The 26,236-nt window shown below is 38.1% G+C and overlaps 1 protein-coding gene across 6 annotated transcripts in view; it reads left to right on the top strand.

The window, feature by feature from the left end:
• Positions 1–26,236, top strand: part of BCAR3 (BCAR3 adaptor protein, NSP family member) — a 113,602-nt gene that overhangs the window by 66,567 nt on the left and 20,799 nt on the right. For all 6 annotated transcript variants that reach the window (XM_049808979.1, XM_049808981.1, XM_049808977.1 and 3 more), the window contains one exon: positions 9,048–9,087. In XM_049808979.1, coding sequence (XP_049664936.1) covers positions 9,048–9,087 — 40 coding nt within the window. The remainder of the gene's footprint in view (positions 1–9,047; positions 9,088–26,236) is intronic.

Below are 26,236 nucleotides of genomic sequence, written 5' to 3'. Positions count from 1 at the left end.
GGATAATTTTAGTTTGAATATGTGTGTTACTTTTTTTATATGAATCCTGTGTGTGCGCTTAGAGCACGTGGTTAGGTGCACTTTGAAAATTAACCTGATAAAATTTTATTTTTAATTTAAGATTTGAATATGTCAAGTAAAATAAGTATTTTACATGTTTCCTGCGTGGAGAAGAGTAAATAATACTGTTTGGGTTTATAGAATGCACTGTAATTCTTCAGGTATGAAAATATTTGCAAGATTAACAGGAAGAAGAGCAATACCTTTGGTTCCCTTTAAATTTTAGGGTAATGGGGGGAGGGAATTTTTTAAGTAAAAATAGTTATGGTTTTGGAATAATGCCTGAAACTTCCTCTTAGCATGAGTTTTGTTTTCCAAAAAAACCTGAACCAGACTGTTTGTGAGTTTGTGGTTGTATTTTTAATAGGACTAAGGCAAGTATGGTGTGAATTGAGGGCTATTGAATATCTCATTGACTTTTTCCATGCACACACAAATGGTGTTTCAAAAGGAAGGATTCCTTAGATGTTGCCAAAGCGTCATGCTTTTTGTCCCAGAATTTCCCATTCTTTCTCTTGATGGGTTCTGTTGACATATGCACCTGCAAATCTGACCTCTGCTGTCTCAGAGGTGGAGCAGATAGAAGCTGGTAGATGTTTGTGGTAGAAGGAATGCTGTTGCATAAGTAGAGAATAGCTGATGTTCTCTGCTTACGTTCAGTACCAAATCCTCTTATCCTTTAACTTTTGGGGGTCGTTTCTGTTTTGGCTTGTCTGCCTTTCCTTTCCAGTCCCTCTGTCCGTGGTTGGGGTCAGATTCTTCCGTTACGAAGTTCTACTCAACACTTCACCCCTTTGGTCCCATTTGATGCTCACATCTGCTGTCTTTGCTTGCTTGACATAGACCTGCAGAACCAAAGCTTCACTTCTTGCTTTTTATGGAGATTTGGGAAACCTGGCTATAGGTGAGAAATATAAAAAACCTGCCCATGTGGGATCTTGGGTGAGAGAAATCAGGGGAACAGGACAAAATGTCTCAAAAAGAGAGACCATCTCTCCACCATTGGAGATTAGTTAAACCCCTGTTCTTCAGCTTCTGAGCAGAGGAACTGAAGTGCCGTGTGGGATGGGCACAGTTGTATCATTGTTTGAAATTAATTGTGGGATCAGGACCTTATTGTTAATGAATAACTTGCCAGGTAAACAAGAGCCCAAATTTCTCAAAGCCCCAACCAAAAGGAGTGTATGTTATTTTTCAAAAACTTTCTGAAAACTTCTATCTCTTCGGCCATTTCTTCTTTGGGCAGAGGACAGCATATGTATTGGAAGGTTTCTTGAATTACTCCTTCTATGACCCACAGTTTCTCTCCTGGCTCTGCTGTTTCCTGGTCTCTTTGGTAAAGATTCTGGAACACCCTGTTCACTTGTACTAAGTACTATATTGCTTCCTCACCTTGCCTCCTGTCCACATGTGACCATTTATTTTCCTTTCTGCCCCTTTTATGCCTTAAATAAAGATCTACTTTTCATGACTACTGCAGGGCATAACAATAATATGTTGGTACCTATGGCTAACAACTAACAATCCTGCAGATAAATGTGAAAGTGACTGTTTTCTTTTCAGTCCCTTAACGAAGACAGGTAGAAAGTATGTATTTTATGATAGGTTGTGAGATACCTGCTGGCCTCTGAAAGTATTATAGAAGCTACAGTCAGTTCTGCACAACTCTTCTTCTTCTATACCCTTGCTATCTTTCTTAATACTTTAGAACTGCTTTGTTACATTTGACAATTTGTTCCTAAAGGTATTTTCAGTCTTTCTGTTCTGTAGCTGAAAAAAAGGTGTAGAGCCAGTGGATTTTTCATGTCTGTTCTGGTAATAAGATAATTTGACACTTTGGCATTTAAAGAACTTCAGCTACTACTGCAGAAACCAGTTTGATTAGCACAGAAACATACAGAGGCATGAAATTAAAATCAAGTATCCCTAACGTTTGCTTACTAGCTCAAATAAAGGAACAGTACTTCTGTGCCCACTTTTTGCCACTTTTATGTGCTAAGGTTGCATGTTCTCGGAATTGTTTTCTGAGTTTCTTGCAGCTCATCAGGGCAAACTTCTCAAAATACGATCTATTTTGATGATGGGAGGGTGGAGAAGGGAGATGAGCGATCAGTTGTAATACAGGATTATAAATTTCTGTTAGTTAGCAGGAAATCAGTGAAATTGAGTAGAATATCCCCAGTGTAGTTAAATGCCACATAGGGGAATATATTCCTAATGCTCACTTGCAATATCCGATGTAGGGGAAAAGATTTATGCAGTATTTACATATGCAGCATGACAGCAGTTTAATTGTCTGAGACAACTCAGTTTTGGCACAATTTTGACATAGAATTGCTTATAGTGAGCACAACAACCCTATGCAGGAGAGTTCTTGTCACTAATAGACCACTATGCTAAATCACCAATTTAAACGGGCACATTTATCTGCTATCAGCTTGGCCGCAGGATCCGCTACGCTACCTCATGTAACAATTGCTTCACTTGTCCTGAAGCTCTTCCTGCCTATTGCAGAAATCCTTCTTTCTTTCACATATTCAACAGGGCCAGCTACCATCTTGTGTTCTCTCTCTCCTCACCAGCTCAAACTATTTGCCTCCTCTATTTGATGCAATTTGATGCAATGAGCTTCTTAAATTGGGGTAAGGGAATACACAGGGAGGACAATTCTTCCTCCCAACATCATCTTATTCAGTACTAAAGCAAAGGATTAACTTTCCTATGCTTCAGTGCAAATACACATTCCTGAAAGACATATCAGCCAGGTGACAACCATGCTTTGTGAATAAACTGTACCTAGATTTACATGAATTTCAGATGATTTGGAATCTGTGATTCTGCTGAGCATTTGCCAGTCTTTTAGGAATATGCATATTCATTTTGCAAGCTTAAATTATTATTGAACACTTAAAAATTTGCGGAGCTGGCTTCTGAATACAGTAACTGAAGCACTGACTGTAGTGTTGCCAGCTGAAGGTGTAAGTCAACAGGACACATGTAAAGAAGATTGTAGAAACAGTGACTGCTTTGGGTAAGCAATAGTTGGTTGCTGCCCAACCACTACTCTCACAACATTGTAGCAGTCTTGGGAATAGAAGATTTAAGGACTTTGAAGAACAGAGTGTTGGCTCTGGAACTCCTAAATGTTAAGGAAAATAAAGGAAAAAGAATGGGGGTGCCTAGTCTCAGCTTTTGAACAGGTTGTAGAGACCAGTACTGTATGTGTTGCAGAAGTAGAAATTGATTTGGAAAAGGTAGAACAAATGGGGTAGATTTTTTTCTGCTGCAATAGGTAAAATGGAGCAAGTTGGGAGGATGCAAGAGATTGTAGTGGTCAAAGTAGTAAGTTATCTCTTCAGGGGCATTCTGAACAAATATGAAGGTGTTGAGATTTCATTTAATTCAGAGAAAAGTACATTGTATATTTTCTTGAGTTCTAATTACTTAAGAGTCCCTACTGTTCTTGTGTGAACTGTAAGTCATTATGCAGTTAGTCATAGCAGTTTGCACTTGTTTCCACTGGTGTTTGAATGAGTCATGTCCATGGTGGTGTGCAGCTGTAGACAGAAGGGTGGAATGGCCTTAGGAATGTAGTAGGAGTGTGAGTGTGAAGCAGAAGCTGCTGGAGGATAAAATCACTGGATCTTTTACTCTAGTTTACAGTACAAATAATATCAGTCTGCAGTACATACACTTAAACACAGTATGTCTAGCATGCTCAAACTTGCATCTTCATACTTAAGTAGTAGTGCATTTCTTAAATCTACACAGATGGAGAGATTTCAAAGACACAAATTGAAGGAGGCATTTGATCCCATCTGGTCTCTTTATAGCAGTTCCATCTCTGTAAGCAGCCATCCAACAGCTTGGTACATTTTCAGTTTCTCAGGCTCTCTTTGAGCCTCTGTTGTCTTCGCTCTGATTTGGCGTTGGCACTGTTGAGAAAATTGTTCTTCTTGGAATCAGTCTTTTAATGTAGTAGAAAGGAGATACTTTAAAAGAAACAGGTGACTTTGAAAGTATATTTGTTTATTTTATACAGAAAGTACTGACAATGTGTCCTAATGTTCTTCCCACAAGCACATTTATAAAAGTGTGGAGTAGCACAAAGCTGCTTCAGGGCCATTCAGCAGTTTCCATCACTATGATAGTTGAATGATGGTGAGTGTTTGGGCATCTCTGAAAATGCTGTTGTGTCTATGCTTAAATTTTCTTAAAAGTTATCACAGATAATTTATAATTGTGGCTGATATGTCTATGAGGATGCCAAAGGCCTGAAGAAAGCAGATGCTTAATACGGCTTAGTCTGTCAAAGTCCGTATGTTGCAAGATTCTTTACAGCAGCAATGATGAGAGGTGATAATGTACAATTTTTAGTAGAAAGGTGGAGGTTTTCATAGAATCAACAGCTAAAGATTACAGGATATCTGCTTAAAGGTTCTTTATTGAAGCAGTGCTATAGAGAACTATTGAACAAACCTCAGGGTCTGGAAAAAAAAGACTGACTGTTTCTGAGTTATTGAGATTCTGGCTATTCTGCACCCACTGAACTGAATAATTTGTGTTGGGGTTGAACTCCAGGATTTGGCTTTTCGGTTGTAGCATTCATTGTAAGTACATAACGATTTTATAAAATATTTATAAGAGTGACTGGTTACTCAAACTTCAATGTTTTCTTTACCAGATTTTCATGTTTGATTGCTCATTGTATTCAACTCAATGCAGGATTTGAAGTTGACAGTATGGCAGTATTTAGTTTGTCATACCAGAAGTACGATTCAAGGTTTTTTCTTCCATTTAGTTCATGACTGCTGATGTTGACAACTTCAAAAGGGTTTTGGTTTTGTTTTTTTTTTAATTCTTCCCACACATTTGGCTGTCATTTAGAGGTGTTGGGAAGTGGAAGAATAATATCCCATAACATTTGAATTCCATTCCCTTTTCTCATCTCAGTCAGCTTTAGCTGTATCTTGAAGGAGTCTACACATAATGATAATCCGCGTTTTCTGAGAAGTTACATCAGTTGTCACAGTGTTCAAAGGTATCAGTGCTTCCTCATAGACAGTCACTTCCAGCCAGTATGACACAAAGCTCTTCATTGTTGCAACAGATTTTGTTTTGGGGGAAGTAGAGGGAAGCAAAGCAGCAGCTCCATGTTTTCTGTTATCTTCATCTTTTCATAGGGTTGCTGGAGCTCCATGCCTGACTTTCACGCTCTGTGTATTTTTGTGGCAGTAAGAAACCTGTATGTGCAGAAAACCCCTATAATTCTAATAAAAATGTTGTACCTGGACTGAAAAGAAATTGAGATAGGGACTAGTAGGGAGAGATTAAAGGGCTGTATGTCTGCAAGATCAGCCAGCAGAGAGAAAGGTGTTGTCAGATGTCAGTAAGGATGCTCTGGAAAGAATGTGTTTCTGGCTAGGACAGCCTCAGAATGATGAAGGTTAAGACTGTGATGACTAACGGCTTTCTTTTAGTGATGAATCATTACTGGAGGAGTGTTTATGCTACTACAGTTTCTACACAGAGCTTGTGCATGTGGAGGAGGGTCAACAGAGGACTTGCGCTACTCAGGAGAATGGCTTAATTACATGTATCAAGTCAGGCACTTTTCTTCCTTTTTTTTTTTTTTTTCTTTTTTCTTTTTTTTCCTATGAGCAAAAAAATGCTGGAAAGGGATTTTGTTTTGCCATGAAATGAGGTGATAGATTCTGGCAGCAGTGTGGATACCCAAAATGGATGTGGGAGTGTGTTTGCATCCCTTTCTTAAATTCCTTTCAGTGACAGAATGAGTATGAAAAGAGCATGAAGTCAATACTGTGTGTCCCACTGCAGCCCTTACCCAACACCTTACCTTAAGGTGTTCTGAAAACTTCCCTATTCCAGGACACATCTTTCTGCATTAAATATGCTTTTTATCTGAATGGAAGTAGGGCTTATCTGATTATTAGGAAGCCAAAATGTGTAATAAAACCCAATCTGTGAACCCACAGTTTACACAGTAATGGTTTACTTTTGTGCAGACTCTAATACATACGCATTGTAGGTAAACAGATGCAAATGAATACAGCTGTAAAGTCAAGCTTATTATGAAGGCAAACATTAGCATTACTTGAAACGTAATAAAACCTGATTAAAGATGAAGAACTTAGTGTTATTGAAACAAACTTTCAGTTGAATTGATTTGAGAGATGGCAAAGCCTGCAATTACCTTTTATCGTATCTGGTAGTTATCTGAAAATATTATTTTTTTTCTGCAGATCATCTAATACAAGAAGTGAGAATGTGGGTTCACCATTTTTATTAAGATACCTTGAAAAGGAAAATGGAAAGGAAAAGAAGTGCTTTATATTTTTCTTAGGGTCCTGACATAGATTTCCTTCACTGGGAGCATATGGCATAAAGGAGCACATCGTCATTGCTAACAGAAAGCTGAGATTCAGGAGTTAGTTTCGTGATCTAGTTACTTGGTTAGATCCTAGTTACTTGGGCTAACCGCTTAGTCTGTTTTTCTGCATATAACGTGGCAGTATTACGGTGGAATCGAATGACAGGAAAATGCAGTAGTTAATCTTTACTATTAGTTACTGCACATCAATGAAAGCTACCATTCCTTGAAAATAACTTCAAAAAATTTGCACAAAGATAAAGACTTCGACAACAAGGTAAGGTGGGAAGAGAGGAGTAGATCCGGTAGAAGAAAGGTATCTGAGGTGAATAGGGCTACAACATAAACATTGTTATGTATAACCTGTGCTTGTGGTGAATTGCAGGGTTTCCCACGTTTTGTTGTGGAACAGCCTACAGGTTTAAATATTATAGTACTTGTGAAGACATTGGATATGCTGTCCATTTCCTAAAGCCAAAATTTTCAAAGCACTTTTGCCATGTGGATGCTGAAGGAAATGTAGGTCACTTTTTCCCCCTCTCTCTCTTCTGGTTTTCCTGCTTTATATAGCAGTAAATAGACTGTTTTGTCTTAAAGCTTTTCTGCCTCTTTCATTTTGCTTTGGGTTGATCCATCCTAAAGAACTTTTGTCTTGTACCTGACAGTGGGAACAGTGGCGTTCATTCGTAGCAAGACTAGCCTGCAGGAGTGGAGTTTGTAAACGCAGACCATAAAATGTGCTCACTGCTGAAGTAAGCAAGTAGGTTAGTTGTTAGCCTTATTGCTCAGGTTTGTTCTTTTGGAGTGTGTTGTATATGCAGTGCTGGTAGACCCTTTGTCCTGAAAGATTCCACAGGCAAGTGAAGAACTAAACTGAAAAGTTTTTCAGAAGCGTTTGGTACTGGCACAACTTTGCACAGATCCTTGTAATGTGCAAAATGTTCAGCCATGCTTACTGACTTGGCTGAACTGATTAAGAATGGTATTTTACTTTTTCCCAGACAAATTGCAAAGTGTTGAGAAGGAAAACTTTCTTCTGTTTAGAAACTTCCTTTTTCTTTTTGCTTTGTGCTTCACCCCTGTTTTCTCTGGTATGCTTGTACATATTTCATGTACATACAGTTACTGAGCTGCCCCTTCTTTGTTTAATGGCTAGGAAAAAGTTTCATATGGTCCAAATTCGATTTCCCTTGAATTTGGCAGCGTTGTTGTTGTTTTTTTTAAACTAAGCTGGGAATAGAACTTGGGCCTTGATAAATATTGGGATAATGTGAAACAGTAACCCATGATACAGCCTGAACAGCTGAGCACCATCATTCATGGGCAGGACTAAGAAGTGGGAGGGCTCTGTGTTGCCTCTGTATAGGTATTCTGGATTAAAAACTATTAGGGAACCAGACTACAAACTTGGGTATAAAATAGTAACTTAGTTTCAGGTGATATACAATTACATTCAAAACAACATAGGGAATTTGAAGACTGTATTCTAGGTTGGTTGATTCCAGTGTAACCCAATTTCTACATATCTGAAGCTGCTTGGTAAGTTTCCAGTGTTACATCATTGTAACAACTTCCACCAAACAGGAGATTGTTTCTAAATTTATGGGGCTTATGTTGTCCATGTGACAAACTTGATTGCTATAACAAGCTCCAGATCTCTCTGTAAGTTTGCAATATTTTCATTGTGCCTGTTATGTGTTTGTATTTAAGGCATTACCATGTATGTCATCCCAGGTTCTGTAGAAAGCAACCAATCATGTACTGCAAAGTCTGTTAATGTGCTAGTTCTCAAACAAAAACAAATATACAAAACCCTTTGAAAATACATGTTTATTTTATTTCTATTTATGGAAAGAGTTGTAATTGATCACAGGGCTCTTCACTTAGGCTTCTGTGCCCTTTGTCATCTGTACGTATAGAAAACCTGCAAAGAGATTTTTATTTTTTTTAAATAGGGCAATGACTTGATTATCTGGCTTTCAAATAATTGTAATGTTGAAATTATGATAATTTTGAGAACTTTTTAAAAGAGTACAAGAACCATATTTATTTTTCCAAATGTAAAATAAAACATTCTACCTTTGCAATTCTCTGAATTATTTGCTTTGTTTATATAAAAAGTGAATGGTTTACTTTCTATTTTCTTGTGTTAGCAATGCCCTCTCAATGCTATCAGTAGCAGTAGCTTAAATGGGAAAAGCAAAGAAATAAATTTCAAAGCCAATGGGAGAGCGCGCTCTCTTAAACTTACTTCAGATGTTTTAGGTGGTATAATGTTTTAGGTATATATATCTTCAGCCATCTGTTGAAATGTCAAGATTATTTGTGCTTTAACTTTATTTCCCAAATTAATTACTAGTGGCTCCACTATGTGATCTTCTAGAAGAAATCAGTGATTTATGTATTTGTTAAAATTTAGGTAGCATAGGCCACCTAGCTATAACACACAGTTTTTAATGAGGATTTTAACATGACCTAGTAGCCTATTGCTCATATGAATGCATCTCTTCAGTATGAGATTATATTTGGACTCACCATTTGTTTTTTTGTTTGTTTTTGTGTCCTTTCTTCCTCCCTCCTTGCCTCATTTTCTTAGAGATCAGAATATTCTGGATCCTACTTTGGAATATGTTAAGGTAAGGTACCATTTCTTACCCTCAAAATATTTTATTCGGTGTATAACCAGCACTGCCAGGGCATTTTCAGTCATTTATAGTTAAATAGTGCTTCTGTCTATCTTTTGCTATAGAAAACCTAATTATATATGTCAGACTATTTTCTGCATGCTTCAGTGAAGTACTTGTGGGCATTGTGCTTTGGGGGTAGGTTGCATTTTTATGTTGGGGCCTCTTTTCAGTTACACAGTGACTACCTATGATCTTGCCTTTGTTAACAGATGAAAAGAATACATATTTCTTGCTTATGGATTTCTGGGGAAGTAAAGGGACACATCTGAAAAGATCATAAAAATGTCAGATTTAGGTTTATGGTTTTAGCAATATACTTACTAACATTGCAGTTAAAAAAATCCCTTCTCGTCCAAAAAGTGACTGGAATCCTGGCAAAATTTTAAGTTCTGTTTTCCTTTTGTATAACGTCAGAGTGCTGCGGGGGGAGGGGGGGGGGGGGGGGAGTGTCTTTTGTTAGAGTAAATAAAAAATACTCTGGAGCATTCATAAGTTTTATTCAAAAATTAGTCCTGGATTGGCAATATAGAAACTTTGGAAGAAGCCTTAGGGATATGATTCTGTACTGGGAGTCTCTTGCAATGTTGTAATTCCCAGTGAATTAGTACCTTTCAACATGTTTAATTTAAGTGAATATTGTTTCTCAGAACCTTGAAAGAATCTGGCTTCTATGTCATGTCTCTCAACAGTGGGCTGCTTTAATTGTTGGGCTTTGTTCCCTGTCTTTTAGAAGACCGTAATCTTCGGAAAGGTGTCTGATAAACACAGATTATCCTCAAATGTAGGAAATTTCTGTAGCTATTCATGTGGGGAGCCTGAATTTCTCAGACACCTGCTTCAGGTTAGGGTTTGGGTGACAAAAGAGACTGAGGAGAGCCAGTCAACTGGGTTCTGCTGCTAGAATTCCACCTGTGGGTGTTCATAGTTAAGGGAAATGGAGAGGTGCCCAGGTTAGGATTCAGGTTGATCAAAGTAAACTAGGAGAATGTAATGCAGTATTGAGAGGAGACTGCCAAAGCAAAGTGCCAAGAATTAGTTTGCCTGAAAGTGTGGAGGGGTCCTCTGCTGGACTTTCTGCCTAGGGTTGGGGTGGAGGTAGGAACTGGTATTTGGAAGAGGAGAAGGGAAAGAGCAGAACTTGAAGGTCCATGGGAGAGGGGGCTGCCAAAGCACTCTAAGGACTGCTGCTAAAATTCTGCTCTAAACAGTTAGTTCAGTGTTGCAAGGTCCCTGGCCTCAATCCCAACCTAAGTTTGGGAGATGGTAAAGTAGCAGAGACAGAGAAGGCCAAAAGCCTTCTGAAGAGTACTGTAGAGGAGGGGATGCCAAAGGCAACAAAGTGGTGGACATGTTAATTGCTCTATTTAATTTACTGTGTATCTTGCACTGTGCTGTACAGAGTACGTTGTTGCAATTTTAATAATATGGCCAAGTAGAAGGCAGAGGTTTCATGTGCCAGTTCATCAATATGTGTGTCTTGTCTTGTTGCAGCAAGTTCTATATTATAAACGTGGTTTCTGATCTTTTCAACTTTTCTAGTAGAAGCTTGTCTTGGACGCTTGTCAATAGCAGTGGTGCTAAGCTTAGCTATTAAAACTTTGATGTTGGGGAGGAAAGCCTGGGGAAGAGAGACTTATGAGGGAGAATACAAGGGTTACCATCCCCTTCTTTTCTCCTTCGTCTTTCAGTTTTTCCTCTGTATATCCCTACCTTTAGTGGGGTATACAGTCCCCAGTTCAATGGTATTCTAACAGGAATTCTAGACAAGAAATCTTAAACGACAACTTTGAAAAACACACAGAAATTGCTTTCTAATAAATATAGCCCCCAAAACCATTTTTTGGCTGTAAAATCCAGGTTACTAACAAAACTGATTCCAGAAGTGTATTCTTACACAAAAATGATCATTAATGGCAAATAAAGGAGGACTGTTATCATCAATTTGTTATCAGTTTACTATGGCTGTAAAAGATGTGGCTGAATTAATAAGAACAGGATCTTGCAACTCCCTTTGTTGGCTTAAGTTTCAGCAAGTATGTGTTCATTGTGTTCTGTAACTTACCTTATGGTAACTGTTATATTAATGTTTATAAATTTTCCATCTCCTTGAATAAATTATGATGGCAGTGTTAAGTCGGGTATAAACTGCAGAACACTGACCTGCGCAAGTTGCAAAGCTGAAAAAATAGATGTCACTACGCTTGTACCGCCATTGCCTTTTGCAGAAGTCTGATATATAATGTGTGCATACTTAGTTTGAGCTAGCAGGGTTGGTGCCAGTTGGGTAGGCTTTGACAGATGTTGCTTAAGTGGTGAAAAAACCCCCACCTTTAAATGAAGAAGAGATACTAAGAGAAGAGGGAGAAAACAAGAGCAGCACTTTTGGGAATCCTGTTTTGCCGATTCAGGATATCGTATTTCTGATCCATAGGAAAATACAGTTAGTATTGTCTCTAGGCAGAGTACTGTTGGTTGACTGAAAACACATCTAAACGTGAGTATAAGCATGTATGATGTATCATGCGTACATCAAAACTAACACACTAGAACAAGCTAAATTTACACAAAGGCTTGACACTGATTCTTGTTTCTCTGATCTTGCTGTTCAGACTGTAAAGAGAAGGGAGACTTTGGATTAATTTGCCTTGTAAGAAATTGCATTGTCTTAAATTTGTGCCATGTACTGCTTTAAAGTTGTGTTAGGGTAGTCTGGTTGCTGCTGATTCTACCCAAGAGTTACAGTCTCAAGCAAAGTATACTGTGTCAGGGCCCTGAGGGCACTCATTGGCCTTAAGTGTCCTGACCAGCCTCGCTTAGGACCTCCACCCACACCCACTGAGCAAGGGCTCCATTTAAGCTCTGACTGGGGGCTTCAGGCCCTGCCTGAGCTGTGTCTTAGGTGTGCCTGCCCCTAGCCCTGTTCCTGAAGTGCTGTGTGGGAAGCCCTGGATGGACCTTGGACCTGGCCTGTTAGCCTGTGTTGTCTGAGGCTCACTGGGCTGTGATGGGACCTGTTGGTGTCATCACCCTGCTCAGCTTGCTTGCATCTTGGTGCTGTGGGACTGCACCTTGTCGGTAAGCACGTTGCCCACCCTGTGCTCCCAGATCACCTTCCCTTATGGAGCAGCCCCACTCTTGCTGCTCCCTGACATGTTAATTGTAGCCAGCTGTTTTGAAAGATCCAGTATGATCAAACACGTGCCATCGTCGTAGCTGATCCACTTTATCAGCCTGCACAGGCATACCTAGTCTCCTTCAGCTCCAAGAAAAACAGCTAGTTTTAAACTAGCTAGATTTAAAAAGTAATTTTAAAAAGGGAAAATGGACACAGAGCTGATACTGCGCTTCACAGTTCCAAATTACCACTGTTTCTGCAGCGATGCAAGCATGCTACTTGAGTTTCTTGTGAGTCCTGTAGAGAGATAGTGAATACTTGTTCAGAATGTGTTTCTCCTGGGGAGTGATCAACATCTCTTCAGAACTGGACTCTACTGTAAATGGAATGCGTAGAATTCATTCAGGTTTGAGGAAAAGTAACACCGTTATTTTTTTGATTCAGTGTGCTCTGTTTCACAGTGAAAAGAATATCGTAGTGTTTATTGTGGCAGTAGTGACTACAGGCAGGCATTGCTGTATAGAGCAGAGAGACTGATGATAAGCTTAGAAGCTAAGTGTATCAATTTGCGTTTTATACAAACCTTTCCTTGTTAGAATCTGGTGACTAAAAGTAACATAAAAATTACTTGTATTTAGAAATACTCTGGACAGAGGAAAGGCAAAATAAATCGGTTTTTTCTCCTGTTTTATTCTGTTCAAGATGCAAGACAGAAAGCACCATTATAAAATTAATCCTTTGAAGGTGTGTTTTTTAGAGAATGCTCTCTGTAGATGCACTATGGTTTCTAATACTTGAATCTAAATTACAGCTCACAAACGGCAGTTTCCTGCATCCTGAATATTGATGTATTAGTTCATTCAGTATATAAGGAGACCTAATTATGCAAAAATTCTAAGGAGGAAAAAAAAAAAAAGTACTGATTTGCTGAGTCTGACTACTGAAGTGTCCATATGGCTTCAACCCTTCCTTTGTTTTCACAGTGTTGCTGAAACCATGGTCACAGTTAAATGGCTCTTTCAAAAAACCCTTTTATGGTAGAAGTGAAAACAGGCCAGACTGCTTTGAGTCAGGCTGCTAACCAATTCACAAAAGAGATTTACGGACACAATGGCACGTTGTACATTCTGTGAGATTTTTACAAGTTTTATGAGCCAAATAATAGATCCATTGGTAGTCTCAGCAGGTTCTTCCCACACCCTGAGTCTGCACATCCACAGAACAGACTCCTGCAGGAGAGAAAGCATCAAGTGCTGGCAGATTTGAGTGTGTCAGAGAACTTGTGATGCTTTTTGATCAAATTAATGTGAACTAAAGATAGCTTTCTGTCCCATTCCTATTCACTGTAAATACTTTAGGATCTTTTTATAGAAGTCCATGCTATAATCATTAAGGCTGTATCGGGGTGGAAAGAAAGAAAAACAGATTTCTCTCCTTTCATGGAATATGCTCAAGCATTTCCTGTGGAAATAGTGCTAATAATTACAGAAATATTTATCAGCAATAAGTTGATGAGGGTTATTATGGCCTGAGGTTTTGGAGTTCTATTTTAATCCATTAGCAGAAAAATTACAAAATTTATGACTGATTGTCTGCTCAGCATGGTCATGAGGGAAGTTTATATTTAGATTCAGACTTGAAAAAGCTGTCACTGGTCTAAGGAAGTTACAGCTGCAGAAAAGCATTATTCCCCTGTGAAGTTCTACTGAAGGATTCTTGTTTGTCTCTGCCCATAGTATTCATTTCCCCCCCTATTTTTACTTCTTGATTTTGTGAGAAAGCAAACTGTCATAGAGATCATTGTCATTTATGGCAGCTTTTGTGAGCAGAACCAAAAATAAAATTTTGATGACATTTCCAATGTGTTGATGGTTATCTGTAGCTTCAGAAGATAGGACAATATTTTGTGGGTTTAATTGAACTTCAGGGAACTTTGGTCAGGTGATGAGGCTTATTGGTGCTCAGTTTGTATACTTAATTGCACAAATTCATGGATATTGTGGATGCCAATCAAATAAATACATGTGTGGGTGTTTGACTCTCATCATTCTAATGGTTGTGCCAAGAAGATAATATGGTAAGAATACTATACAAAGCGAAGTTTGTATGTGTGTATGTATGTTTGGGAAAGTTTAGAAGAAAAAATAAATCTGCATCAGCATGACAAGTAGTGACAGTTTGGGAAAGAATTCTTGTGATGACATTGAAATTTCATTGCAAAGAGCCTTTTTTAGACATGGAAATATATTAGAGAAATCTCCACCCCACTGGAAAAGTTGCCAACTACAGCTTATACCTGTTCATGAGCTGCTGCGTATCACTCTCCTGTGGAGACTTGCCTGTTGAGATGCAAGTTCTGACTTGTGAGAAGAAAGTTTGTTGGGTTTCTGCGTTGTCTGACAGCATTATACATTGTATATCTGAGCTTGGAGGAATGCCTGACACTAAGGCACCAAATGATCAGGAGGTTCTTTTTGAATCTGTAGCTCTGGGGTTTATTTTATATATTTTTTTTTTTCCTTTTTGCAACTGCAGCAAGGACAACAGCATCACAGAAGGTGGAATTATCAGATGGAATGTATTTTGTTGAGGAGAAAAGGAGTATACAGATGACTTTGACTTTACACATCTCTTTTTGTCATTACAGATTTGTCATCCAACTCAAAAGATCATTATTGGTGTCAGTGATGTTTCAGTCAGAGATATTTATCTTTTTTCCCATGTTTCTCTATTTAGTAGCAACTGAAGCTTCACAAACATCACTCCACAGCAGTTGCCTTTTGTATACAAGCTGTATAATTCAGAAAGATAAGATCCTGTTAGAGCTAAGCTAATGTTACATACATGTATTTATCTGTCTCACAAAGAAAATTTCAGGTTTGATGCTTGTTGGGTAGTTGCTAGTTAGACACTGCCCTCTGCTGGAGAAAAAAACACTAAGTATTTTTTAAATCCAGTCATGGCTATTCAAATCACGTTTTTCATAATAATTTCATTGTAACTTTCATAGTAATAAAAAGTCTGTAGCCTGACAGTTGGAAGTTGGTTGCTTATTTCTCCAGAGGCACAGAATGGGGGAGAAATATTCCCACCCCCACCTTTAAGTTACAGAAGTAGGTCCTAGAGGAAACGAGAAATTTATTTGTCGGGGTGTTACTGACGTTCTTAGAATAGATGTTCTGATTTGTTCAAAACCTCCAGCAAAACAGATTCTGTAGCCTCCCAAGATAATCTGTTCTACCTCCCAAACTGGATTAGTCTAACGGTCTTTTCATGTTATTGTGGAAAAGTTTTTCCTAAAATGCGATATAAATCATCTTTGCACATACAGGTGACTTTTTATTTCCATCTGTCTTCTTTTTGTTACCTTGATTTAATTTTCTAGTGGGATACGTTTTGGCTGTTGCAGTGATATGCAGCAGAAGATATAGTATATGTTGGACATATCGTCTTGTCTTGTACTTTTAATCCTGTTCCGGTAGTAGTCAAATTTTGGGCAGTAGAATTTTTTTCCTCAGCCTTATACAAGGCTTGTTTCTTATACTATGTGCCCTCTCTCTACTTAGAAGGGGCAACTACATCTTCAAGTATGTATGATACTTATTCCTAAAAGCTTTCAGCAGCCCAGGAAAATTTCAAAAAAGACTTAAGGAGTTACATATGTAGTTGAAATTCAGCAGCTCTCAAGTAGTTAATTCCCCTAAAATCATTATGAGAATCTTGCCCTATTTACCTGTCGTTAATGAAAACTTGTTTTATTTGATAGAATGCAGTTATGCATAGTTAGTGATGGAATCTTACACCCAAGTTTCAGTATTTTCTCATGTTGGATTTTGTTTGGCCAACAGGCTAGTCTCTGAAAAGATGCTGGAGTCAGCAGTTCTGTAATCTTTTGGGTGCAAAGAGATGAATAAAATGTAAGCTGGCATTAGCAGTAAATATGCAGGAAGTATGATTCTACAGCTCTGCAAAAGACAATGCACTCTTCAGTCTACTGTCCTAGTTCATGTTTTCCTAGTAGAGAGATTCCTAAGTTAGGCTGTTACTGTTTAGGGCTTTTTGTTCTTTCCCAGCCCCCAATTCCTGAATGACCTGATTAGCTCTAAGATCTGGGGGGTTTTGTGGGTTGGGTGTTGGGGGGTGGTTTTGTTTGGTTTAGGGTTTGGGGTTTTTTTTGTTTGTTTGGGGTTTTTTTAGCATAACGTGAGGAGGGATTTTTTTTTTTCTTTGTGAATGATAATACTCATATGAATTCAGTCAAGTGGATAGTGGCTTTATAATTATTCTGGCCTTTATCGTGAAGTCTTTTAGAAGTAGCTCTTACATTCCCTTCTTCTGATGCTGAAATGGAGTTTAGAGTATTTTGCTTGTGGGTCATCTTTTGTAATGCTGAGTATGCTTTGGTAAATCTAAAATGTTGATAATTCTTACAGCAGCATGCATTCTCTCTATTTGTCTGCTAAGGGTTAATCTTACATCTGTCCTATCATGAATTTGACCCTGTTAATGTCTATATTCTACTTCTTGTATTATTCCTCATTAACTCTTAAATTATATCTGATCTGGAGTCATCAAAAGCTGCTACATGCACTGAGGTTGCTCTGAGCTTTGAGCTGAAAACCGTCTATAAAATTACTTTGCACTAATTTCCTTGGCACTAATAGTAATACTAGTGGCAGTAGATCCTTAGTTGATGTTTTCAATATCTTTGTTAGATGATCAGTAACTACTACCAAGCCTCATTCACAGATGAGAAACACAAGCTGGAAAGGTCTGAGTCTGAAATACAGGATAGAAGTTTTGAGGTACAAAGAAATATTCTTATTTTGTCTCTAGCGATCTTGTGAAAATTGGATTTAAATGAATTACCCTTTTTCTCCAAAATATTAATGCCTGTGGTTCTCAAATGCTGACAGTTATACGTTGCTATTGATAATATCCCCAGGTCAAAATGACAGTGTCAGGGAAAGGAAATGCTAGTAAATGGTGACATGCATTTACTTTTCAAAGAAAGGAGAAAAAGGGTGGTTTTTACTTTTAAGACGTTGTCTGCTTCACCTTGATTTGTGATCTTTTTTTTTTATTGCAAACAGAGTTACTATATCTTCTATCAGATACTGCGATTATTGAAGTGACTGATCATTTTTGACAAACAGTGCTTTCCTGTACTGAATTAAGCCAAGGTGTAATCCTGGACCCAATCCATAGCATTGCTGTAGGCACCGTATTGCTTCACTTGCCAGAAAAGAACATGCCAGTTCCCACAAAAGTGGTACCTATGGGTAAGAGCAACCTTATGCATAATGAAAGGGATCTGAATATTTGAGTGGAGAGTAAACAGTAAAGTGCATAAATCTACTTGTAAAGTGACTTTGGTTTTCTTTCTGTTCTCAACTTCTGTGCAAATACTTGTGTCAGTTGACACAAAGAATAAAAAGATATCTTTCTGCCTGTGTGATGGCATCAGCTTGAATTCTTACAGGTTACAGTAGGCCTTTATACGCACACCTATTAATATATGTGTGTGTGTGTGTATATATGTGTGCGTGTATATATACGTATATATATGTAAAAGGTATGAATGCCACACGGAATTTTCCTCCTTTTCATGTGAGATATTTAAACTGGTAATAACAGCAGAGATCTGACTACAGTCTACTATCTTTTGTGTTGATCTTTTCTTAACTATTGCTGAGCTGCGTTTCTTGTGTGGAATACTTATTTTTCTGTTAAGTTTGGGCTTTCAGTATTGTTCCATAGGAACTATGCCTTAAAGATGATAGTTACTGGTGTTGTTGGATCCTTTTCATAATTTTGAAGATGGACTAATAGAAAAGCTAACTGGGACATGAAAATTCTTACATTCAACTCCTTCATAGCAATGCCTTATGCAAGTTGATTTTTAGATGTATATAAGCATATGAACCACAAGGGGGAGTGAGGATATAGTTTTTGGAAGGCAGGTTATTAATAAGCTCTTCGGGTACTCTTAGTGATAAAGCCTATGGAGGTAAAGCTCCTAATCTCTTGGAGCTGTGTTTACAGATAATAATTAGAGTAAGACTGGTACATTGTGTGTCTGTACATCTTGCTTCTTTTTGGAGATATACTGTTTAGACACAGTTTGGCCTGTGGAGAGGGCAGCAGAAGAAGCATCAGTACATTTCAGTTGGGATGTAATCTATTAATGTGTACTGTCAAAGGAGCAGGTTTGTCTGAGAATTTTGTGTGTTAGATACTAATTAGGTACTAAGCACCTACACAAATGAGGGAGTATAATGTTATGTTGGCTATCTAGAATACCCAGAGGTCATTTGCCTCCGTGCCCTCAAATCCTTCTGTTAGTAAAATGTTGAAAGGGAGGTATATGAGCTGAGGTGAGCTTGCTCCTTTTGTTTCATCAAGGTATATAATGCAAAAATATGAGAGGGAGACAGGCCTCTTCAAACTCATACATGCTGGTAAAGACTTTTGAAAAACTGAGCTCTAACAGAGGCCAAGTGACTTGTGAGTTTTATTTTTTCAAGTGCTAGACATGTAAAATCTCCCTTTGTGTAAAAGGGAAGCATTTTAGGGTATTCAGGAGTTTTAGATAAATAGCCGATTTTGAAATGTGTCCCCTTACCCTGGTGAAGTAACAGAATTTTTTCATCTTTGAATTATATTTGGAATTGGTGTAAACCTCAGACAAACAAATACTTTACTTTGACAGGACTTGGGAGGCTTTCAAAACCAGAAATCTGAAGTTAGTGATTGTGTTAATGGCTTCTTTTTATATGCAAGAGAGCTCTTATACCCTTTCCAGCAAAGCTAAAGTTAGACTAATGACAGCTAAGTCAGCAGGAAAGGGAAGAAAATATGAGGCGTAAGTTGTGAACTAATTCTGAACAAAAGGAAATTAATGCCTTTTCATATTTTCTTTTTTTTTTTTTTTCCAATCCAAGGAATAAATTGAAGGAGAGATGGCTGAGGCATTACAGAATTGCTTCATGTTTGTGCATAGGTTGGCAGGCAGTAGATGGAGCTCAAGAATATGTATATTAGTTTTTGGTAGGTTCAATAAAACCTGCCAGTTGCTTCTTAATAGGAAGATGGCTAGTAGGAAAACCAGGCGTATTGCCAGATGACTTTAAAGTTTGTATGTTTTAGTTATAAAAGATGAGATTTTTTTTCAAAGGTATTTTGATCTCTTAAAGTGCAAATTAGGACGTAGTAGGAATCTCATAAGCAGGTTGGGTACTTATTTCTTGTAGCTGCCAATCTGGGTTTTTATATAAGTCAGATTTTCAAAGAGACTTATTCAAGCAGCACTGAAAACTAAATAGATGCAAATTCTGTTTTCTCACTATTCCTGTACAACTGCAGCATATTTCTGACTTTGCCTCACGGAACTGCAATAGAGAGGAGGAAGAAATTATGCTGACCTCTCCCATACCACGCCCGTGCAATGCAAACAAGTGTAATTACAGTTGTAGCTGTATCTATTGATTTATGATCAGAAGCTTCAGCAACAACAGCCTGCAGGAAGTGATGTTATAGAAGAGAACATGAAAGAGTCAGTTCTATTAAGAATTGACACAGGAATGGTAGGACATAAGATGGGTGGTGGGACTTTATGAGCCTGTAGACAGTTGAGTTAGGAACAGATAAAAGTCAGCAACACTTTCTGACAGTGTTGTCATCCCCTTTCTTCCACTTATCCTACACTTTAAAAAGTGTTCAGCTGTAAACAGTTGGGTACTACCTGTTTTTGGAGGCATCCCCCGAAGAACTTGTTTGAGGCGATGGGCTGTGTCTGAAGGACTAAGTACTAAGACTAAATGGTAGTGGGCATTGTGAAGATGTTTGCGTGGACACATTATGTATCAGTTGTTGTCCCCCATTTCCTGACTTTTTCTTACATTAGAAAGAACAAGTAACTAGTATTTGAAGAGAAAAGTCTTAGGTATTAAATGAAGAATGTTTTAATCTGAAGACTTAAATGCTTTGATCTTCTTTGGGTTTTTTCTTTCAAATTTTATTCCTATTGTACTTTATTACAACCTTACCGGTGCCATTTTATAGCCATAGGTACTCACAACCATAGTCAGATTGTTTATATGCACTGTGTAATCCGTATGTATTTGTATTGCATATGACATCGTTAGTCCAGCAACAGTGAGCAGCGTGCTCTGGATTGGCTGTGTGCTGTATCAAATCAGATTTATGTTGTTGACCCTTGTACGGTACACCATGCCTCCTTTCATTTACAGCTGGCTTTCTGCTGCGATTGTTTACTTCCATTTAGTAGACAGAAATCTAAATCTAATTACATGTATTTCATTGAATATTGTTAGGCTGATTTAAATGCTTAAATGATTTGTTGATGTAGTAGTAAGTAACAGTGGCAAGCCACCAATTCCCTCATCTAATTTAGTCTGAAATTATTTCTCTGTAATATGAAATCGTAATTCTGTTTGTGAATTATAAGCACTTCTATGAACATGAGTGATATTTGGTTCAGAATAGTTTCTTGTAGATCTGCAGACTGTTTTGGTAACTTCAGACTACGTGTGAGTTTTTGAGCATTTATAGTTTTATGGAGTTTGGTTGCTTTACTTAAGCCACTTATAACTTTGAAGCCAAATAATTTTGTTTTTTTTTAATGAGAGAAAAAGAAACTAAACCCTCCTAGAGAAATTATCCCTGCATTCTATCTTGTTTAACCTGTGACAATTAAAGCAGCCTCAGAGGATTCCCGCAGAGCAGGTTCACACTATCTAGTGTGAAGGCTTCAAACTCCTGCATATGCGATGTGCTGTGAGTGGAGCTGGACACAGTTTAGGTGTGTCAGGGGAACAGTCCCAATATGTAGTGCTGGGTAAGTGTAATTTAAACCACACCATGAAAACACCCGAAATAACTCTAGTGGCTTTGTAATAACACAGATGGGGTTGGCAGAGACACCTTAATTTCTCTTCCTGATGGACTATTAGGAACTCAACACAGAATATATGTTCAAGTGTTCTTAAACTCATGTGGCCTTGAATTCCATGAACTTAGAAATCCTTTCCTAATAAACTTAGTTGTCAAAACTACTCTAGCCAGCCATTCTTAGAAACAGATGAAGGGATTATCAGGTATTTTACGATTCTTGGTAAGAATCTTTGAAAACAAAGAAATGAAGCTGATGGTTGATCTGTTGATGCTGGAGAACATTAGAAATACATCAATAGATTGACTAAGAAAGGTTGTGTTTAATATTTCTAAGCTGTAAGAAATGGATGGTTTATTTCTCATGTGCAGAGTCTAAGAACCCAAAGTACCAGCAAAAAGTTGTAGGACAGGAGAGTGAAAATGTAACTAGACCATCCTTAGTTTCTCTGAGTCAGTATTTACAACTGTAAATCTTACCTATGTATGAAGTGTAATCTGGAGCAGCCTGAAGGCTGTTCTCAGTCATGCTGCCTGAAAACAGTTCCATGATAGCCAGCAGTGCAACAATTATCATACTGTCACCCAGAGGTTTCTCATCTACTCTTTGAAATTCCTTCCAGTACTCTTAATTTTCATACTGCTGTATCACAGTGTCATGCAAAGGTACTGGTTCTGACTCTTAAGAATGTGTCATCCATTCATTGAACTATATTTGCAGGAGTCATGTTAACCTTCAATAAAAAAACCCCAAAAATCCCATTAGTTTTGTTTAGAAAAAATTAGATTCACTAAATAAAGCACCCTCTTTACTGCCAGTTATACTGTTGATAAAAAGTGTCAGCAGCTGCTGTACAGAACTGTACAGTATTATTTTTTAAGGTTCATTATTTCTGGCGTTCTCACAGCATACATAATTTTTGATTCTTTACTTACTCTATTACAGACAGGAAATAAGGAACTGGCAATTACCATTTGTAATTTATGCCCTGCTGTTCATGTTGAGCTGTGGATGTAACACTTAAACTTTTTTCACTGCTGCTTAGTAACAAGCCTTTCAAATGAAAAATAGACATGCCCACATTGAATACGTATTAGGCCAGATTTACTGTCCAGATTGAGCTGTGCTATTCCCATTGAAGGGGGGAGATAGTGCCTACAATCCAGGGAATCTGTTGAAGGTGTACCCATTATGTCCCTTTGCTCTCAGTAGGGAAAAGACTAGAGGGGGAATCTAGGTCCTGTTGAAAAGGCTCAGGAAGACGATTCATATTCAAAAACTTAATTCTTTGCCTCCCTTGAGTTTTTACTACTTGTTTTGGGGGGAGGAACCATATTAAGAATTATATCATTCAAACTAGACCAATAGAACTATATCAGTAAGAATCCCTGGGTAAACGAGTCATACAAGAAGTTGCAAAACTAATAGGTCTTTCTGTAAGGCACAAATGTACGTGTAAAGTTATCAAGGCCTGGGGAAACATGCATGTGTTAGCTGGTGAACTGCAATAGTGGTTGGATTTGCAATCTAGAACTTGACAAAGTAGGAAAACACAAATACCTAAAGGATACTGCATCCTCTCTCTTGTCACAAGTACTGTATCATGCCACTATGGGGATGCGGGTGTTGGTTTTTTCTTTTTATGAAGTGCTTCATGTTGAACTCTTATTAGAACTGCCACTCCGACCCACGTTTTTTTGTAAAGTTGGGGTTTTTTTATTCTTGGTGATGATTGAGAAAGTTTGTCTAAATTCGAGTGTAGGTTTACTCATTCCTAGGTCATAATACTTCTTGTCCCTTTTACCCCATAAAGAACTCCTCTGCTTTTTGGAACTTCTAATTCTTTTCAGAGCAAAAGTGGCCCAGTAAACCAGTTGGTTTCTGCTGCCAGAATAGATGAATTTTGAGTTACTTGTCATGATAGTTTCTGTTCATGATATTCCAAATGAAACCTTGGTGTATTGTGCAGTGATACTAATACTTTCTCACCATCAGTATAAAGCAGAAATACCTTGACTGATGCATTGACTTGAATTTCATTTCCCTTTTTGTTATTTCCCCTCCTCCCCCCTTCTGTAAATTGGATTAGGGTGTTATTGTAAGAACTTCTTGATTAAGGTTCTTCAAAAATACAGTCCTTGATGAGATGTCCTCCAACGGTACCAAAAAACTCCAGACAAGTCACAGTTGAGGCTTTTGTGTTTGGAGTTCTGCAGGGTATCTTTTCATCTTTTGTTCTCTGGCTACCTGCAAAAGCAATCCTATGGATTTCCTCAAAGTGGAAAAAGAACTTAAAGTAAATTAAAATATGCTGCAGCATAGAGTAGAGAGAAAAGGAGGATAGTTTTACATTCTTAGTATTTTATCTACTCATTCATTGTCTGAGTTTGTCATAAACTACTTGGAGAGGCATTTCTTCTCCCCAGCTATAGCAGGGCTCCATCTTCAAAGTCATTATTTTCAGCTTCTTTTCTGAGCCAGTCTTTCATCCTTTTCCTTGCCAGGGTAATCACTTTTCAGTCCATTTAATGCTCTGATCTTTTATTCGTACAGAGTTTTCCTTTTCTCAAGAGTCACAGGCATAACATCTCCTATTCATGGCCAAGTAGTCTGACTAGCTTTATGAACATTCTGGTTTTGGTGCTTACCTTTGTGCTAGATACCTGCAAATCTTAGGTGGTCAAACAGGTAAGAGAACTTTACACATCACACTTCCTTTTCCTTGTTATCAAGACTGAGGTTTCCTTTTCTTTTTGGACAGGCTCTCCATCCCACTTGCCTTGAAAGCCAGTGTACATTTTATGTCTTTGCTCAGTGCTGCCTCTTGGTTTATGTGCCAAGTCCTGTTGCTTGATGCAGGCGCTGAGGGCACTTCAGGTTGTTCAGTCAGTGTGGGAAGGAAATACTCTATTGTTAGCTGAGAAGTATTGCCTTGCAGGTGATACCTGAGGATATCAATGAGCATTTAATATATGTGCCCTCCTAATTATGGAATATATTTGTTGCTGATGGAAAAAGACAAGTAACTCTTCCTTTTAACCATTGTTTGGGACTAATTTATTCCTAATCTGAGGTCCGAAACAGTACCATCCAAGTTATAAGTGACTGATCTCTTCAAAGTTTCTGGTTTTTAAGTGTTACAGGCTTTCTTGTACCCCGCAATCCAGTGCATTTTGTTTCCTTTCACCAAGTCTGTCAATTGGGCTGCTATGGAGATGAGGTCTTGTCTCTAACAGCTATTATAATTAGCCAAGTTATTTGCCTTTTTTGCCTTTGTTCTTGAGAATGCCTTGAGGTTTGTAGGATAGATTCTTTGCTGATGAGTGGTTTACTGGTCCGTAAGCTATGGACTATGCTGTCCAAGAGAACAGAATCACAGGCATAAATAAAACTGCTGCTTTTTATTTTGTTTTAGTGTTTATTTTCACTTTGCCAATCAGAAGTGTTCCTGAATTCAGTTTTTTCTTTCTCTAGCAGTTTGCACAATCCCATGGGATTATCACCAAGCTAAAGCTGTCCACTGATAGCTTTAAATACTAGAGGTACCTTGGTTGCACCACTAATACTGACCATGCTGACAGTGTTGGTTTCTTCCTGTTTGTTCCAAGGGCTGCTTGCCAGAAGTTTCCTAATTAAAAATAAACAGGTTTATAATTTTCCTTGGTTACCTAAGCTCTAAGGATGTAATTCTTATTTGAGTATGAAGAGTAACAGTCGTCAAACAGTAATCAACTGCTTCTGTTTTTTTTTATTATTATTTTTTTTTTCTTTTTATGTGTGTATTATTGATGGTGCAGATAGAGGCATTGCATGATTGAGCTTGGAGCAACTGATTAAGCCTTCATCAGCACAGGGAGACAGTCAGGTATTGTATCTCATCAAGAAGAGAAGTTTGCCTTGAGCTGGTGGCTTAAATACATCTCTGAGTCAGGGGATGCCAAGATAGAGGAGCTGGGATTTCACTGGTGAGTGAAACAGATCACATGAGGATTCTGGCACTCTCTGTATGGCACGCTGGAAGCCGGCATGCCAGCGGCTGCTGAATTGATAGCATCAGCTTCAGCTGTGGAAAGTGTCCGGACTGTTATGTGAGTAGGGGGGTGTAGCAGCTCAGGCAGGCAGTGGTGATACTAAAGAGCTTGCTAAACCCATGAAAACTGCTAATAGTGATCATTTATCTTCAGTCTTGAGAAACCACAAACAGCAGAACTGAAAATGCCCAAGGACTATAATGTTTTTCAAATGCTGATTGCAGCACTTTGCTGCTTTTATCATCGTAAGTCTATTACGATGAGAGTCAAGGTAGGTGCCCTTTTTCAATAACAGTAAACACAGTGTGCTAGTCAGTAATGCTGTTAGGTTTTGTTAGGAAGTGTTTGTTTTTATACAATGATTGGGTACAGTGTGTTTCTGTTCTAAAGAACATCTTTAGAATTCACCGTTCTCTCAGAGAGAAGCTTAAACAACTTTCAGTTTCATAAGCTTGAACCTGACTGTCTTTAGGCACTAAGCTAAAAATGCCTTGGTTTGGGACTTGCTGAAGAGAATTTTAGCAATGTTTCAAGCTTTCAGAATTTAACTTATCAGACCACTTGGTTCCCTAATTTTTTCAGCTATTTACTGAAAATATAGGCAATTGTGCTCAGGAGCTCAATTCTTTTAAACACTTCAGACAGTTTTGGACTTATCCTTGTATTTTAGAACTTTTAAAATTAAGAAATTCACAAAATCATGTACTCATAGAATGGTTTGGGTTGGAAGGAACCTTTAAAGATCATCTAGTCCAACGTTCCTGCCATGGGCAGGGACATCTTTCACTTTATGCAAAAATGCACTATATGCAAAGAAAAAGCCTTTATAAATACTTTGAGCTAACTTACTTGAGCTTACACATACTGAAGTGTCTAAGTGACTTCGGAATTGAATTGTAATCAGGCGAGGTATCTACTTTTGAGGATCTGTGAGCTACACCTAAGCTTTCAAATCTTTTAATTTAGATTTATGCTTGAATTGTTCTTTGAATAACAAAGTGTCAGCTCTGTAAGTCACTGTGTAATATGTATAGATTT

Source organism: Accipiter gentilis, chromosome 8, assembly GCF_929443795.1.
Source record: "Accipiter gentilis chromosome 8, bAccGen1.1, whole genome shotgun sequence".
Lineage (NCBI taxonomy): Eukaryota > Metazoa > Chordata > Aves > Accipitriformes > Accipitridae > Astur > Astur gentilis.
Note: the sequence above shows the minus strand (reverse complement) of the source record. Positions and strands in the feature narration are given on the sequence as shown.